At 39.6% G+C, this 18,024-nt stretch overlaps 2 protein-coding genes across 2 annotated transcripts in view; one reads left to right on the forward strand and one right to left on the reverse strand.

The window, feature by feature from the left end:
- Positions 1-3,809, forward strand: part of kcnd3 (potassium voltage-gated channel, Shal-related subfamily, member 3) — a 106,407-nt gene extending 102,598 nt beyond the window's left edge. Inside the window, exons 6-7 of the mRNA XM_079175388.1 lie at positions 284-549; positions 3,590-3,809. Of these exons, the coding sequence (XP_079031514.1) occupies positions 284-549; positions 3,590-3,743 (420 nt within the window). The 3' untranslated portion in view covers positions 3,744-3,809. The remainder of the gene's footprint in view (positions 1-283; positions 550-3,589) is intronic.
- Positions 3,810-6,303: 2,494 nt separating this feature from the next.
- On the reverse strand, positions 6,304-7,891 carry LOC306707788 (5-hydroxytryptamine receptor 2B-like; the record flags this gene model as incomplete). The annotated part of the gene is made up of 2 exons (XM_079175400.1): positions 6,304-6,459; positions 6,872-7,891. The coding sequence occupies 2 exons, from the start codon at positions 7,889-7,891 to the stop codon at positions 6,304-6,306; spliced, it is 1,176 nt and encodes a 391-aa protein (XP_079031526.1).
- Between the last annotated feature and the right edge of the window lie 10,133 nt (positions 7,892-18,024).

Here is an 18,024-nt window from a genome sequence, read left to right on the forward strand (position 1 = left end):
CCCGTAGTCGCTTTGAGACACCTGCTGCGTAATCGTGACTGAGCTACGATGCTAAAAACAAACTAAAGAATATTGCAACCACACGCCTTAATAAGAATGAATGGTTTATTCTCAGATGAGTTATCGACCCAGGAAAATATGAAACGGGTGATATGAAGTCATACGCTGCACATGGTCATAAATATAAATGCTGTAAATGTCACATCCTGTTTTATGTCTCTCTCTCTCTCTCTCTCTCTCTCTCTCTCTCTCTCTCTCTCTCTCTCTCTCTGTGTGTTTCTAGAACCACGAGTTTGTGGACGAGCAGTATTACCAGCAGAGCTACCTGGAGGCGGGGCTGCAGAATTACCCGTCTCGAAGCCCCTCCCTCTCCAGCCGAGACGGCGCGACGGGCACGTGCTGCTCCCGGCGCAGCAAGAAGCACCACACCCCTTTACAGAACGCCAGCGGCCCGGCACACATGCAGCCTTTGACGCAGCACTCGCAGGCCCACCACCGGGGGGGCTTACAGGAGCTCAGCACCATCCACATCCAGCCCCTCAGCACCAGGTGAGCCACGACGGTGAGGCGACGCACGGCGGGTCAGAACCCTGCGGAGTAAGATCAGGATGTGCACGCAAAGAGTTCTAGTGAGCGCGTTCCTCCACCGGCCTCATGGAGATTTATGTTTGATCAGATGAAATCAGAGTTAACTGTACTGGCAGCGCAACATCTCAGCAAGTAACTTAGGAAACACTTAATTGCTTAACTGCTCTGACGTATCAACATTATAAATGATGAGTTCCTGAGATGGAACAATGTCTCATGAACATCGATGATACGCGGCAGCAGGACTGTGTGAGCTGTACGTTCAGTGACAGCTCTGTGGAAGGTTATTAAACGTTGTGTGAGACTATAACTATATATGGCTGTGAGCCAAACAGACAAAAGAAGATTACTATCAAAACCATGTCGAGCCTTTGGTTTCCAAAACACACCATAGAGATCTATAAATGTGGGATATGGATGTTAAACAGCAAAGAAAAAATAGAGAAGTATTGGCGCTGACCCAACAGCAGAAAACAGATTATTCACTTCTACAAAATGAAGAAATAACGTACTGAGAAGCACTCATGAGCGCAGCAGGATAGAGGGAAGTATTGGTGTCAGCGCACCAGTAGAAAACTATTTATTCCCTCATGATAAATGTTCAAAAGCGCACCGATAACCACACACACACACAATGAGCGTCTGGCGACGGCGCACCAGGATTAAGAAAAGAGAACTTTTGGTGACGGTGTCCCGGTAGAAACCAGCTGGTTCACTTATATGCGCAAAACGTGCACCAACAACGACACACAATGAGAGTCTGGGGACGCAGCAGGATAAATAAAGGAGGAAGATAAAGGAGGAAGTTATGGTGTCAGCGCTCAGTAGAACATCAGACAACGTACACAAAGACAATAAAAAGGTTCAAAATAAAGAAATATTCTTTAGAGATGTGCCGAAGGTCATTTTTTGACATTCAAACCTTCTATTGAGGCTTCGACTCGCACTTACTTTGTTTGTAGATGAAGTCCATGCGCTTGTCCCTCTTCTGGACAAAGACGTGAACGGTGTCCTCGCTGTTCGGCGTGTTCCTCGTGTTCCTCGTGTTCCTCGGTTTCAGAGGTTCTTCCTTTTTCACCGGCAGTATGAGCCAAAGACGAGTCTGGTGAGGTGGTGGAACGGTGTCGTTAGGGTTCAGTCTGCTGCTCATCACGGCCTTCATTCCTCAGACTGTGTGTGAACATCAACACATCAGACTTTACTCTGATCACAGCAGAGAAGCTCTGTGAAGACGAGTCGACACTTTGGCAACATTGTTGCAAAGTCGACTCAGGAAATCAAGCTCCAGACGTTCAAACCTGGATTTCATTTGCACAACGACGTTGTGAAGAATATTGAATAACTTTCATGTTAATATTCTCGTGTAAGTTCATTAGATTTATTTCTAAAATGATCATAAAAACTGCTTTTTGCTGATTGATTTAAGGCACACGATGCTCTGAAGGAGAACACAGGTTCACGTCCGTCAGGTTAGAGATCACACAACGAGCTCATCATCATCTCAGCATCACGTCACTACTCCTGGAACACTCGGCAGAGATCTGGTTCAGTTTGAAGTTTATTTTGCACAATTCAGAAAAAATACAAACAAAACAGAGATGAATAATATCACAGTGCAGAGGAAGAAGAACCCACGGGGCTCATTTAAAGCCTCCACTGCTATCATATTAAAATATCTCAATATTATAGAGAACACACAAATATATATACATATATATATATATATATATATATATATATATATACGTATTTCAACAAGATACGATGTATAACAACAAAAACAAGACAACAAAAGAATGTGAGGCGATGTTTGAGTGTGTGTGTGTGTGTGTGTGTGTGTGTGTGTGTGTGTGTGTGTGTGTGTGTGTGTCCTTTACCTCCTGTTCAGCTCTGAGGCCTTCACATGTTGTCATATATGCGATCTACTTCAACAGTTATACTTTTATATGATCTATATATCTAATACACTCTGAGGTGCACTTCTGTCATGACTCCCTTCATCAGATCCCAATAAAGGACACAACACCACCACTGGTGTCTGGTTTCATCCACTGCAGCAATAGATGTTAAACGTCTCTTTCTGAAATATTACGACTTCAGTTAGTTCTGCAAACACACGCAGCATCATTTCCACGACATACGCAGCAGAGCTTCCATACAGTTTAACTCTCCCAACGTCTTCATTTACTCTCTTCTGAATATTTTATTTTGCTTTTTTCAAGGACAAACACATTCACGTATGTCAGGATTATGGGGAAGTCTGGGAGGGGACGGACCCGAGCGCAGAGAGACGCGCCAGCAGAAGGATTTAATACGAAAACTAAAAAAGTCCAAAAGTAAAACTATCAGTGCGAGGACGTCCAACAAACGTGGGACAAAAAACTCCAAGTGAGGAAAGAAGGAGCCAAACTCAAAAACAGGTTAAAGATATCAAAAGACAATCGAGAGGGAAACACACAACAGGACAATGAGCAACACTGAACATACCACGGACGAGCATATCAGGGCTGACCAGAGACCAGCAGGTCACACAACAGACAGACACTCAGGGGTTAAATACACTGAGGAGGTGATGAGACACAGCAGGGCTCAATCACACAGGAAACACACAAGGACAGGAAGTGACGTGAACACAGGACACGAGAGGCACGGAGAGTCGAAACAACGACACACAAAACACAACACCATTAAAAGACAAAAAACTAACAACTCAAACTTCAAATCAAATAAACAACAATGAGAATAAAATGATATCGAAACAAACTGAGAGACACAGAACAGCATCTGGTACTATTAACTTCATAGAGACACACTCTGATTGAGAGAGAGAGAGTCCATCCATCCATCCATCCATCCATCCATCCATCCATCCATCCATCTAAAACAAAGGGAGGACATATTGGAGTTGTGTGTGTTAAATGTGAACAGAGTGACCCTGAGCTGACTGAAGCCTCCGTTCCAGCCTTTAACCCTTCGTGTCCTCCTCTTCCTCCCGCTGCAGCCGCTCCAGTCTGAACATGCGCGTGGACGAGCCGGCGTCCCTGAACTGCCAGAGCAGCCAGATCACCACGGCCATCATCAGCATCCCCACGCCGCCGGTGACGACCCCCGAGGGCACCGCCCACCAGAACGTTGTGAAGGTGTCCGCGCTGTGAGTGCAAACAGGAAGACAGTTTAAAAAAATACAAAATAAAACACTCATGGAGAGACAGACTGAGGGACAGAGGAGGACTGTGGACATGATGGAGGAGGAAGAGGAGGAGGAGGAGGAGGAGGAGGAGGAGGGGGTCAGAGTCCTGGTCTGGCCGTGGTGGAGCCCGCCCTCTGCTGGACATGTACTGTAACGACATGGACTCCCTGTACAGACAGAAGGGGGGTGGCTTTTAGATACAGTCTGTTCATGTGTGTGTGCGTGTGTGTGTGTGTGTGTGTGTGTGTGTGTGTGTGTGTGTGTGTGTGTGTGTGTGTGTGTGTGTGTGAGAAAGAGAGGAGATTACATGAAGGGAGGTGTGTGAGAGTCAGGTCATGTGTCTCTGTGCAAAAAGCACCTTTTTTTATGATTTTGGCTTCAGTTTCACTCTCATGGTTCAGTTTGGGTTGTTTGTGTTTTTTCGAGCAGGATAAAAGAAAAGAAAACAACTTCTTCCTGCGCTTCAGTTTTGTGTCACGTGTTGGTCGAGAAACATGCCTCCATTGTTTTTGCAGGTCCAACATGAGTGGAACTGATGAATATGAATGGTGGTGTGTGTGTGTGTGTGTGTGTGTGTGTGTGTGTGTGTGTGTGTGTGTGTGTGTGTCTCCGCTGATTGAAGACGTTGTGTTTGAGTCCCTCTGGAAGTCTCAGTACTCGGTTTGTGTGACTAGCTGCCGCTCTGAAGAGTTCGTTGAACACGTGTTCTGTCAGAGGTTCTCAGCTGCGAAGCCTTTTTTACACGACATGTGCCTGTTTGCTGGAGTAAAAAGATAAAAAAGAGATTTGTTTTCATATATATATCATATATATTCCCTCCTACACTGACCTCAGATAACTAAAAAGAGTCGATTCTGACATCAAATCAACCCGATTTAAAGCACAAGGCGTCCGCTGAGAATCTCTGACACAGATCCGTCCTGAGCCGGGTTTTCTTTTCTTTCTTTTGTGAATATTGTTAATAGAATATTTTGTAATATTTGACCATCGTTTGGCAGAACCAGTGAAGCCGTCTTCTTGTTCTCTCTCTCTCTTCCTCCCTCAGTCTGTCTCTCTCTCTCTCTTGTTGTTATCCTGTTGTGTCCCTCCCTCTGTGTGAACATGCTTTCAGTAGTCTCTTTAGCTGTCGACGTCCCCCCCCCCCCCCAAAAAAAAAATAACTCAGCGGGCATTTTTTCTACAAAGTTGTTGAGTATGTGTACTTCTATGTGATTAGGAAACTTGGTGTTTGTACTTTTCGTCCTCCTCGGTGTTTCAAAAGGACTTTTATTTTGAACTTAAAGCAGGATGAGCCGTCCTCACCATTGACTCCCATCAAAGTTCACCTCTGTGACGACGGACGGTGACCGTTTCCAGCTCCAACACGAGACGACGCCTCCCTGCTGGCCTTCTTATTTGTATTTCTTCTCAACAGACGGCTCGGTTCCTCCAGCGGCTTCTTCTGCGTCCCGCTTACTTTAAATAAGATGTAGATCAAGAGCACACACACACACACACACACACACACACACACACACACACACACGGGCAGGGCTACAGAAGAGTTCATACATCAGACGGGAGCATATTTCAAAAAGCAATACTGGAATCTGACTAATATCATGTCTGCTCACGTGTTTGTTTCTTCTTGTTCTTGTAGAAATAGACGTCAAAATAGCAGCAAATTGCTTCTTTTTTTAAGTCTTTAATTACCTAAATATGGAGACAAATGAAAAGCTGGTTTACACACATGCATTTGTACTAAGACTTACAAAATAAAACATAATCACATCAGCCAGTATTGGTAGAGAAATGCAGCATATTTGGTACCAGATCAGTGCATCACGAGACTCCGCTGAGCTTTAGTTCCCTCTGATCGTTAGTGAGGTTGAAGACATTGACTTCATCTTCTCGGCATCGAGCGGGACATTTAGGATCGAGTGAACATCGACAACAAAGGTTTGACGTATTCAGGCAGAAGTGAGGCTCCCTGTGTCTTCATTTGATTCCTTTGCTTTTGACAGTGATTTAAAACCTGAGTTATTTCCCGCCTCCCGGTCCCGACGGGTTGTTTTGTGTCCGCTGCACTTTTCAACTGACACAGTTTGAATTATTATTATTATTTTATGATGCGAGACGCTCAAAGTGTCAACGCATTTCTTTCTATTACTTTACAAACAGAAACAAGAGGTCTGTGGTTGTGTTCGTCTCTCTGTTATGTACTCTCCTTTTTGCTCATGGGCTCGGTCAGTCCCCCCCCCCCCTCACCCTTTGCTTTGCCCTCCTATGCCACCTGTCGTTGTTCAGACTACTGCTGTGCGTAACTTGTCAGGTGTTTGATATTATTTATGACCTTTGTCTTGTGTCCCCGACTGTGAAAACGCCTGATAAAAAAACATCTATATCTGCCACAAACACAGCATCTGTGGTTTCTTCTTCTTCTTCTTCTTCTTCTTCTTGTGTGTGAAAAGGCTCGCTCGTGTTTTTCAGCTTCTCCTTTTTCCCAGAAAGTGCAGCTAACATGTGAGCTAAACGTCCGGGGCCCTTCAGGCCCTCTGTTTCAGGGGACACCTCTGCACGGAGGAGAGGATCTTGCTGAGTTCAGAGCGGAACTGTCTGGTGACCAAAGTGTAGATGAGCGGGTCCACTGCAGCCTGCACACAGGTCAGAACCAGAGCCGACGTCTCCAGCTCCATCAGCAGCTACGGAGGAAGAAACAGATTATTATGATTGATTAATCTGTTTATTGTTCTGTATTATTATTATTTAATCCATTCATTATTGAATCTAAAGTCGTGGAAAATGTCCATTATAGATACAGAGTTGATGTCTTTATGTTGCTTGTTTTGTCAGACCAACAGTCCAAAACCCCAAACCTGGATCAGTTTGGTTATTTGATAGTTTAGTTAATTGTCAAAACTGTTTGTGATTCATTGATTAATCAGCTACGATGCCTTATACTGTGCAATAATGCAACGATACTTCAAATGTGTGTGTTGTGGTTCCGTTTTACTTGGAGGAGAAAAGTAATGAGAAACCTCATAACTTAAGCTTTTACTGCAGGACTGTGGATTGTATTACATTGAACTTATATTTAGTATTGCGTCCACTCACTTTGTCCGCGTCCTGCCACGAGACGACGCTCATCAGCAAAATCACCACCAGAGGCACCCAGAAGAGCGTGAACGCGATGATGATGTAGCCGAAGCGCTGCGCCAGTTTCCCCTCCACCTGCTTCTTGCCCCGCTCCCGGGCTCCGGGCGTCAGCAGACACACCGCCCCGACGATCTGCGGACGTCTGCTCAGCGGGGGGGCGCCTCCTGTGGACGAGCCGCCACGGGGAGCGCCGGCCTCGGCCACCAAGAGCACCGGCGGAGCTGTCCGCGGTGCTGAAGACGGGACGCTCAGACACCCGAACACGTGCTCCGACACCGTCGGCCTCAGCTGGACCCCCCGACTGAACACCTTCTTTCGGTGCCGCCTCACGACTTTGAATATCCGCACGTAGTGGACCACGATGACGGTCAGAGACAGCCCCCACAGCGGGACCAGCACGTAGGGTCCGAACGGATCCGAGTACGGATGGCGGTGGTCTCCGTGCGCCCCGAGGTGCGGACGGCACAGCATGTAGAAGAGCGCCTTCTCGGAGAGACTCAGAGAGACCAGAGCCAGCGCGGCGCCGCACCCCCAGATGGACAGGATCCAGAGCCGGACCCGCGCTCTCCTCCTCTCGGTCTGGAAAGGGAACGCGATGGCCTGGAAGCGCTCCACGCTGATGCTGACCAGCGTGAGCAGCTGCACGCAGCTGCACAGCGCGTAGGTGAACTGCTGCAGGGTGCACACGGACACCGGCACCCGACCGCCCCTCCCGTAGCGCAGGAATGAGGAGAGCAGCAGCGGCGTGTCCACGGAGCACTTGAGGAGGTCGCTGGCGGCCAAGCTGACCAGCAGCGCGTTGTTGAAGTTCTGCAGGCTCTTGGTCCTGAAGACGACCCAGCAGACCCACAAGTTCCCGGGCGAGCCCAACACCAGCGTCAGGGTGAGGACCGCGCAGTTGAATATGAAGAACATGGTGACCACGCGAGTCTCGTGGAGCGCGGTTGTTGTTTCGTTCCACACAGCGCGCACCTCCATGATGTGAACATGCCCTCCGTCCTGCATCACAGTGGTTTACCTTGACTAAAGATGGTGTGAGCTGAAGATGTCTGCTGGTTTTAAAAGTATTTGATTCACGTGTGTTCAGCACTGATTGGCTGAAGGGTCGCGGTTGATTAGTCTGTAATCATGTGGAGATGTTCCGACCTTCCGATGACCTGCTGAGGAGGTTACACGGTGAACTGAACACCTTTCAGCCTCTTCTTCTAACATCAGCTGAGCATCATGGGTAGCTATGAGGACGCTCTGTACAAACACATTTTCACTAGAGATACTTTTTAGGGCCCGAGCACCGACAACGTCGGGTCCGCGAGGTCCCTATTGTATCTGTAGGAATTATTATTATACCCTATGATGAAAAACCGTTTAAGGGTATCTGACATGTCCCCAACCTCCCCATATTTGGCGAGCATATCAGGACTGCGGGAAATTTTTATATTTTATGGGTCCAATGCTCGAGCATACAAAATTACTCGCTAGCGCCACCTAGATAATGGAAAGGCAAGCCCCGACAGCCCGTATGTCCAAATTACTTAAGATTTAACAGACATGAGCAACTGAATGAGTTCTACAAAAAATCCTCTTGGGACCCTAAGCTCCGCCGACCAACATTTTCCACCATTTTGAATTTTGTAAAAAAAAAAAAAAAATCACTTCTCCTAGACCCTGGGTATGATTGGTACCAAATTTGCTGTGAATCATTATTGGATATATATCATCAAAAGTTATGAAAAGTTTCTTGATATCTTATTGCATTAAGAATATATGGACCAATGAATTTCATGAGGAGTTGGCCTTCTACAGCAATATATATAACTTCAAAACCATGTAGCTTATCATCACGAAATCTGTAGCATATGTTCACATTGTGTCCTGTAACATACCCTCAAATTTTTATTCCATACAACCACTAGGGGCCGATGCAGTAATACTCTCATTTCTTTGCATTTTTCGGCATTTTTCATAGTTTTCAGGCATTGTACTTTAACGAACTCCTCCCACAGAATTTATACAATCAACTTCAAATTTGGTCAAGATGATCTAAAGACATTCATGATGAAAAGTTACTGAAATGGTGTACTGACATTGAACGACCTTCGTTTTATGTGGCGCCCATGTCAGGCACATTTCGTGCCGTTCGCCATGAAAGAGGAAGTTGTTGTAACTACAAGGTACTTTATTCAATCTGCCCCAAACTAGTTTTGCATGATGCTGGTCCAGGCCTGAACACATCTCCATGCCAACATTTTCACAAAGTCATAGCGCCACCTACTGGCACAAGGAAGGTGTCATAAGTGATGGAAATAAATATTTCATATGGCTTTTTGGCTGGACCCTTTCAAACAAACTGTGTTCAGTGAATTATGTGCAAATGCAGTAAAGAAAAGAATTTAATGATGAAACCCAATTGTGTTTTTTCAGTTTGTTCTACTGGGGTTAAAGTCGAAAAACAGTCAAAAAAGTCATTCAATCAGGAGAGACTTCATTAGAATTTCACAATAATTTATTACACATTGTACAAATGTGAATAGTGCAACGTCTTTGGCGATTGAACTCCATCCTGAACAAAGACAATCGATGTTGATGAAGGGAGTTGCTGCGGAGTTATAAACAGCATAGTATAGGATGTCGAAAAAAGTCATGAAAAAGTCAGTGTACCATGTCGAAAAGTCATAACTTTACTTAAGTTACTTTATTTTTAAAGTTGCTTTTTTAGTTACTTTACTTTTAAAGTTACTTTTTTAGTTACCTTACTTTTTTAGTTACTTTTAAAGTTACTTTACTTTTAAAGTTACTTTTTTAGTTACTTTATTTTTATTTGAAAAACTCTTACTTTTTTAGCTACTTTACTTTTTTAGTTACTTTTAAAGTTACTTTACTTTTAAAGTTACTTTTTTAGTTACTTTACTTTTAAAGTTACTTTTTTAGTTACTTTACTTTTAAAGTTACTTTACTTTTAAAGTTACTTTTTTAGTTACTTTACTTTTTTAGTTACTTTTAAAGTTACTTTACTTTTAAAGTTACTTTTTTAGTTACTTTATTTTTATTTGAAAAACTTACTTTTTTAGCTACTTTACTTTTTTAGTTACTTTTAAAGTTACTTTACTTTTAAAGTTACTTTTTTAGTTACTTTACTTTTAAAGTTACTTTTTTAGTTACTTTACTTTTAAAGTTACTTTTTTAGTTACTTTACTTTTAAAGTTACTTTTTTAGTTACCTTACTTTTTTAGTTACTTTTAAAGTTACTTTACTTTTAAAGTTACTTTTTTAGTTACTTTATTTTTATTTGAAAAACTCTTACTTTTTTAGCTACTTTACTTTTTTAGTTACTTTTAAAGTTACTTTACTTTTAAAGTTACTTTTTTAGTTACTTTACTTTTAAAGTTACTTTTTTAGTTACTTTACTTTTAAAGTTACTTTACTTTTAAAGTTACTTTTTTAGTTACTTTACTTTTTTAGTTACTTTTAAAGTTACTTTACTTTTAAAGTTACTTTTTTAGTTACTTTATTTTTATTTGAAAAACTTACTTTTTTAGCTACTTTACTTTTTTAGTTACTTTTAAAGTTACTTTACTTTTAAAGTTACTTTTTTAGTTACTTTACTTTTAAAGTTACTTTTTTAGTTACTTTACTTTTAAAGTTACTTTTTTAGTTACTTTACTTTTAAAGTTACTTTTAAAGTTACTTTACTTTTAAAGTTACTTTTTTAGTTACTTTACTTTTAAAGTTACTTTTTTAGTTACTTTATTTTTATTTGAAAAACTCTTATTCCGTATCCCTGTAGTGTTGATTCAGAGTAAGCACTGCATTAATTACAACACCTTGCACATTTGGAAAACCAAAACTACACATATCTTTAATTTCAACCAACATATAAACAGTACAGTACACTACCTTACAGGTTTGGCGAATAGAAGTCTGTGTTCAGTGCATAATGTGCATGGCATGGGAGAAGATACATTCATCACCAGGTTGACCACAGCTGGCCGCTTCACTCCTCTGTGTCGGAGCTGTCTGCTGAGTCGGTGTTGTGGGTCAGCATGTAGTTGTCGATGGAGGGGCAGTTGTGGATGGAGTAACGCAGACGCTCAGCGAGGATGGCCTGGCTCGTGTAAGGGGGCAGGCGAAACAGGAAGAAGCAGGTCTGTGCAGTAGGGAGGCCGTTGACGGGCTGTAGGACATGATAGGGGGAAAAAGTTTAGTAGTTTGTACTATTGATATGTTTGCCCTCGTCAACAGGCTCGTTATTTCCGTTAGCGATGACCTCACCCTATCAACCTTGATGATTTGGAACTTCTGCGTGATATCAGCTGGGTTGGAAGGCAACCTGGACCGGCCAGAGACGAAACGGAGGAAAAGCACTCGCTCCTCATTGGTGAACTCCTCCAGGCTACCTAATGTTCATCAGGCCTTATCCCGCCTTTCTGTCCTGCTGTAAAACTGTCACCTTACTCTCCTGATATCAAAGCCTTTTTGTACTACTGCACCTGACCTGCATATAGTTTGATTTATTTTAGGTACTGAAGTTGTAAAAGTTCCTTTTAAAAGAAAATGCCTTTTGTAAATAGTAATTACTGCAATTTAAATATTTTCCTTTATTGTTTTTATATTATGCATATAAGAACATGAAAGTGTATTTTATTACAGACGTATTGTTTTTACCTTGTTTTCATCGGTCAGTTTATGTATTGGATGCTTCTGGACTTCCGTGTGTTCAGTGAATTATGTGCAAATGCAGTAAAGAAAAGAATTTAATGATGAAACCCAATTGTGTTTTTTCAATTTGTTCTACTGGGGTTAAAGTCGAAAAACAGTCAAAAAAGTCATTCAATCAGGAGAGACTTCATTAGAATTTCACAATAATTTATTACACATTGTACAAATGTGAATAGTGCAACGTCTTTGGCGATTGGACTCCATCCTGAAGGAAGACAATCGATGTTGATGAAGGGAGTTGCTGCGGAGTTATAAACAGCATAGTATAGGATGTCGAAAAAAGTCATGAAAAAGTCAGTGTACCATGTCGAAAAGTCATAACTTTACTTAAGTTACTTTATTTTTAAAGTTGCTTTTTTAGTTACTTTACTTTTTTAGTTACTTTTAAAGTTACTTTACTTTTAAAGTTACTTTTTTAGTTACTTTATTTTTATTTGAAAAACTCTTACTTTTTTAGTTACTTTACTTTTAAAGTTACTTTTTTAGTTACTTTACTTTTTTAGTTACTTTTAAAGTTACTTTACTTTTAAAGTTACTTTTTTAGTTACTTTACTTTTTCAGTTACTTTTTAAGTTACTTTACTTTTTCAGTTACTTTTTTAGTTACTTTACTTTTAAAGTTACTTTTTAGTTACTTTACTTTTAAAGTTACTTTACTTTTAAAGTTACTTTTTTAGTTACTTTATTTTTATTTGAAAAACTCTTACTTTTTTAGCTACTTTACTTTTTTAGTTACTTTTAAAGTTACTTTACTTTTAAAGTTACTTTTTTAGTTACTTTACTTTTAAAGTTACTTTACTTTTAAAGTTACTTTTTTAGTTACTTTATTTTTATTTGAAAAACTCTTACTTTTTTAGCTACTTTACTTTTTAGTTACTTTTAAAGTTACTTTACTTTTAAAGTTACTTTTTTAGTTACTTTACTTTTAAAGTTACTTTTTTAGTTACTTTACTTTTAAAGTTACTTTACTTTTAAAGTTACTTTTTTAGTTACTTTATTTTTATTTGAAAAACTCTTACTTTTTTAGCTACTTTACTTTTTTTAGTTACTTTTAAAGTTACTTTACTTTTAGTTACTTTTTTAGTTACTTTACTTTTTCAGTTACTTTTTTAGTTACTTTACTTTTTCAGTTACTTTTTTAGTTACTTTACTTTTTTAGTTACTTTTTTAGTTACTTTACTTTTAAAGTTACTTTTTTAGTTACTTTACTTTTAAAGTTACTTTTAAAGTTACTTTACTTTTAAAGTTACTTTTTTAGTTACTTTACTTTTAACGTTATTCTACTTTTAAAGTTACTTTTTTAGTTACTTTATTTTTATTTGAAAAACTCTTATTCCGTATCCCTGTAGTGTTGATTCAGAGTAAGCACTGCATTAATTACAACACCTTGCACATTTGGAAAACCAAAACTACACATATCTTTAATTTCAACCAACATATAAACAGTACAGTACACTACCTTACAGGTTTGGCGAATAGAAGTCTGTGTTCAGTGCATAATGTGCATGGCATGGGAGAAGATACATTCATCACCAGGTTGACCACAGCTGGCCGCTTCACTCCTCTGTGTCGGAGCTGTCTGCTGAGTCGGTGTTGTGGGTCAGCAGCATGTAGTTGTCGATGGAGGGGCAGTTGTGGATGGAGTAACGCAGACGCTCAGCGAGGATGACCTGGCTCGTGTAAGGGGGCAGGCGAAACAGGAAGAAGCAGGTCTGTGCAGTAGGGAGGCCGTTGACGGGCTGTAGGACATGATAGGGGGAAAAAGTTTAGTAGTTTGTACTATTGATATGTTTGCCCTCGTCAACAGGCTCGTTATTTCCGTTAGCGATGACCTCACCCTATCAACCTTGATGATTTGGAACTTCTGCGTGATATCAGCTGGGTTGGAAGGCAACCTGGACCGGCCAGAGACGAAACGGAGGAAAAGCACTCGCTCCTCATTGGTGAACTCCTCCAGGCTACCTAATGTTCATCAGGCCTTATCCCGCCTTTCTGTCCTGCTGTAAAACTGTCACCTTACTCTCCTGATATCAAAGCCTTTTTGTACTACTGCACCTGACCTGCATATAGTTTGATTTATTTATAGGTACTGAAGTAGTAAAAGTTCCTTTTAAAAGAAAATGCCTTTTGTAAATAGTAATTACTGCAATTTAAATATTTTCCTTTATTGTTTTTATATTATGCATATAAGAACATGAAAGTGTATTTTATTACAGACGTATTGTTTTTACCTTGTTTTCATCGGTCAGTTTATGTATTGGATGCTTCTGGACTTCCGTGTGTTCAGTGAATTATGTGCAAATGCAGTAAAGAAAAGAATTTAATGATGAAACCCAATTGTGTTTTTTCAGTTTGTTCTACTGGGGTTAAAGTCGAAAAACAGTCAAAAAAGTCATTCAATCAGGAGAGACTTCATTAGAATTTCACAATAATTTATTACACATTGTACAAATGTGAATAGTGCAACGTCTTTGGCGATTGGACTCCATCCTGAAGGAAGACAATCGATGTTGATGAAGGGAGTTGCTGCGGAGTTATAAACAGCATAGTATAGGATGTCAAAAAAAGTCATGAAAAAGTCAGTGTACCATGTCGAAAAGTCATAACTTTACTTAAGTTACTTTATTTTTAAAGTTGCTTTTTTAGTTACCTTACTTTTTTAGTTACTTTTAAAGTTACTTTACTTTTAAAGTTACTTTTTTAGTTACTTTATTTTTATTTGAAAAACTCTTACTTTTTTAGCTACTTTACTTTTTTAGTTACTTTTAAAGTTACTTTACTTTTAAAGTTACTTTTTTAGTTACTTTACTTTTAAAGTTACTTTTTTAGTTACTTTACTTTTTTAGTTACTTTTAAAGTTACTTTACTTTTAAAGTTACTTTTTTAGTTACTTTACTTTTTCAGTTACTTTTTTAGTTACTTTACTTTTTTAGTTACTTTTAAAGTTACTTTACTTTTTCAGTTACTTTTTTAGTTACTTTACTTTTTTAGTTACTTTTTTAGTTACTTTACTTTTAAAGTTACTTTTTTAGTTACTTTACTTTTAAAGTTACTTTTAAAGTTACTTTACTTTTAAAGTAACTTTTTTAGTTACTTTACTTTTAAAGTTACTTTACTTTTAAAGTTACTTTTTTAGTTACTTTATTTTTATTTGAAAAACTCTTATTCCGTATCCCTGTAGTGTTGATTCAGAGTAAGCACTGCATTAATTACAACACCTTGCACATTTGGAAAACCAAAACTACACATATCTTTAATTTCAACCAACATATAAACAGTACAGTACACTACCTTACAGGTTTGGCGAATAGAAGTCTGTGTTCAGTGCATAATGTGCATGGCATGGGAGAAGGTACATTCATCACCAGGTTGACCACAGCTGGCCGCTTCACTCCTCTGTGTCGGAGCTGTCTGCTGCGTCGGTGTTGTGGGTCAGCATGTAGTTGTCGATGGAGGGGCAGTTGTGGATGGAGTAACGCAGACGCTCAGCGAGGATGGCCTGGCTCGTGTAAGGGGGCAGGCGAAACAGGAAGAAGCAGGTCTGTGCAGTAGGGAGGCCGTTGACGGGCTGTAGGACATGATAGGGGGAAAAAGTTTAGTAGTTTGTACTATTGATATGTTTGCCCTCGTCAACAGGCTCGTTATTTCCGTTAGAGATGACCTCACCCTATCAACCTTGATGATTTGGAACTTCTGCGTGATATCAGCTGGGTTGGAAGGCAACCTGGACCGGCCAGAGACGAAACGGAGGAAAAGCACTCGCTCCTCATTGGTGAACTCCTCCAGGCTACCTAATGTTCATCAGGCCTTATCCCGCCTTTCTGTCCTGCTGTAAAACTGTCACCTTACTCTCCTGATATCAAAGCCTTTTTGTACTACTGCACCTGACCTGCATATAGTTTGATTTATTTTAGGTACTGAAGTAGTAAAAGTTCCTTTTAAAAGAAAATGCCTTTTGTAAATAGTAATTACTGCAATTTAAATATTTTCCTTTATTGTTTTTATATTATGCATATAAGAACATGAAAGTGTATTTTATTACAGACGTATTGTTTTTACCTTGTTTTCATCGGTCAGTTTATGTATTGGATGCTTCTGGACTTCCGTGTGTTCAGTGAATTATGTGCAAATGCAGTAAAGAAAAGAATTTAATGATGAAACCCAATTGTGTTTTTTCAATTTGTTCTACTGGGGTTAAAGTCGAAAAACAGTCAAAAAAGTCATTCAATCAGGAGAGACTTCATTAGAATTTCACAATAATTTATTACACATTGTACAAATGTGAATAGTGCAACGTCTTTGGTGATTGGACTCCATCCTGAAGGAAGACAATCGATGTTGATGAAGGGAGTTGCTGCGGAGTTATAAACAGCATAGTATAGGATGTCGAAAAAAGTCATGAAAAAGTCAGTGTACCATGTCGAAAAGTCATAACTTTACTTAAGTTACTTTATTTTTAAAGTTGCTTTTTTAGTTACTTTACTTTTTTAGTTACTTTTAAAGTTACTTTACTTTTAAAGTTACTTTTTTAGTTACTTTATTTTTATTTGAAAAACTCTTACTTTTTTAGTTACTTTACTTTTAAAGTTACTTTTTTAGTTACTTTACTTTTTTAGTTACTTTTAAAGTTACTTTACTTTTAAAGTTACTTTTTTAGTTACTTTACTTTTTCAGTTACTTTTTAAGTTACTTTACTTTTTCAGTTACTTTTTTAGTTACTTTACTTTTAAAGTTACTTTTTTAGTTACTTTACTTTTAAAGTTACTTTACTTTTAAAGTTACTTTTTTAGTTACTTTATTTTTATTTGAAAAACTCTTACTTTTTAGCTACTTTACTTTTTTAGTTACTTTTAAAGTTACTTTACTTTTAAAGTTACTTTTTTAGTTACTTTACTTTTAAAGTTACTTTTTTAGTTACTTTACTTTTTTAGTTACTTTTAAAGTTACTTTACTTTTAAAGTTACTTTTTTAGTTACTTTACTTTTTTAGTTACTTTTAAAGTTACTTTACTTTTAAAGTTACTTTTTTAGTTACTTTACTTTTAAAGTTACTTTTTTAGTTACTTTACTTTTTTAGTTACTTTCAAAGTTACTTTACTTTTAAAGTTTAAATTTAGGAGGCACATGTATCACATGAAGACTTAAAAAAAAGTGTCTTGGGACCATGCTCTAAATTTAACGGGAAGTCGGCCAGTTTGATTTTTGTGTGAATTTCCCCATGATTTCTAGTCGCTATACTTTAACGAACTCCTCCTAGGGACTTTGTCAGATCCACTTCAAATTTGGTCAGTACAATCTAAAGAACTTTGCAATTACAAGTTACTCAAAGCTTTACGTTTGATGGAATGGCGAAGCCGTGGCATGGCGGCCATTTTAAGTGATTCGCCGTTAAACAACAAGCTGATGTAACTCCACTGGACTTGCTCAAATCTGTTCCAAACTTGCCATACTTGATAATAGTCATGGCCTGAGGATGTCTATGAGCCAAGTTCCACTTAAAGTCATAGTGCCACTTACTGGCAACAGGAAGACAGCGTTATGTGACACACTGAATTGGATTTACACGATGTGGTCTATACTTGATATAGAGCAACATAATGCATGTTTGCGCGTGTTCTCTAGCGCCACATAGTGGATACAGGAACTGGTGAAATATTTGCGTTACATAATTTCCAGTGTCACACAGTCCAAGCATTAAAAATAAGTCTAACTTGTGGGCTCGCTGTCTGATGGTCGCAGATATTTATGGCCGCTTCTGCCGGCATCCCGCCAGTACCTCCGACGTGCGGGAGGATGCGAGGGCCCGTACATCGCTGCTTGCAGCTTTAATTATTTGTTGTTTTACAAAGTTAAAGTTACTGTGAGCAAAGACTCCAGCAGAGGCCGGTCCACTGTGGACAGACCCAGATCCTCCAGCAGAGACGGGTCCACCGTGGACAGACCCAGACCCGGCTTCACTTGCAGCCTCGGACCTGCAGTCGGAGTTCCTGAGGGAGGAGAGCTCAGCTCCCACAAGCAGCAGCTGCGTCTCCTCCTCCTCCTCCAGGAGCAGAAGGACTCTGGTAGAGACCTGTCAATCACCAGGTAGCCCCGCCCCTAAAGCATCCCCTGCTTTATGGTCTGTGTGACTCTAAATGGACCATCATTTACTAAATGAACATCATGCTGTATTGAAGAAGACTTGAAACTAGAGATTGAGACCACAAACTCATGTTTACAATGTTTACTGAGGTAATAAATCAAAAGAGAAGTAGAGTCATTTTCTCATAGACTTCTATACAACCAGAGGAGTCGCCCCCTGGTGGACATTAGAGAGAATGCAGCTTTAACACATTCTATATATAAAAAAACAATATGTTTCGTGAATGTGTGGAGTCATAACAAAAGAAAATCCAAG

The sequence above is a fragment of the Pholis gunnellus genome (assembly GCF_910591455.1).
Source record: "Pholis gunnellus genome assembly, chromosome: 2".
In the NCBI taxonomy this organism is placed as follows: domain Eukaryota; kingdom Metazoa; phylum Chordata; class Actinopteri; order Perciformes; family Pholidae; genus Pholis; species Pholis gunnellus.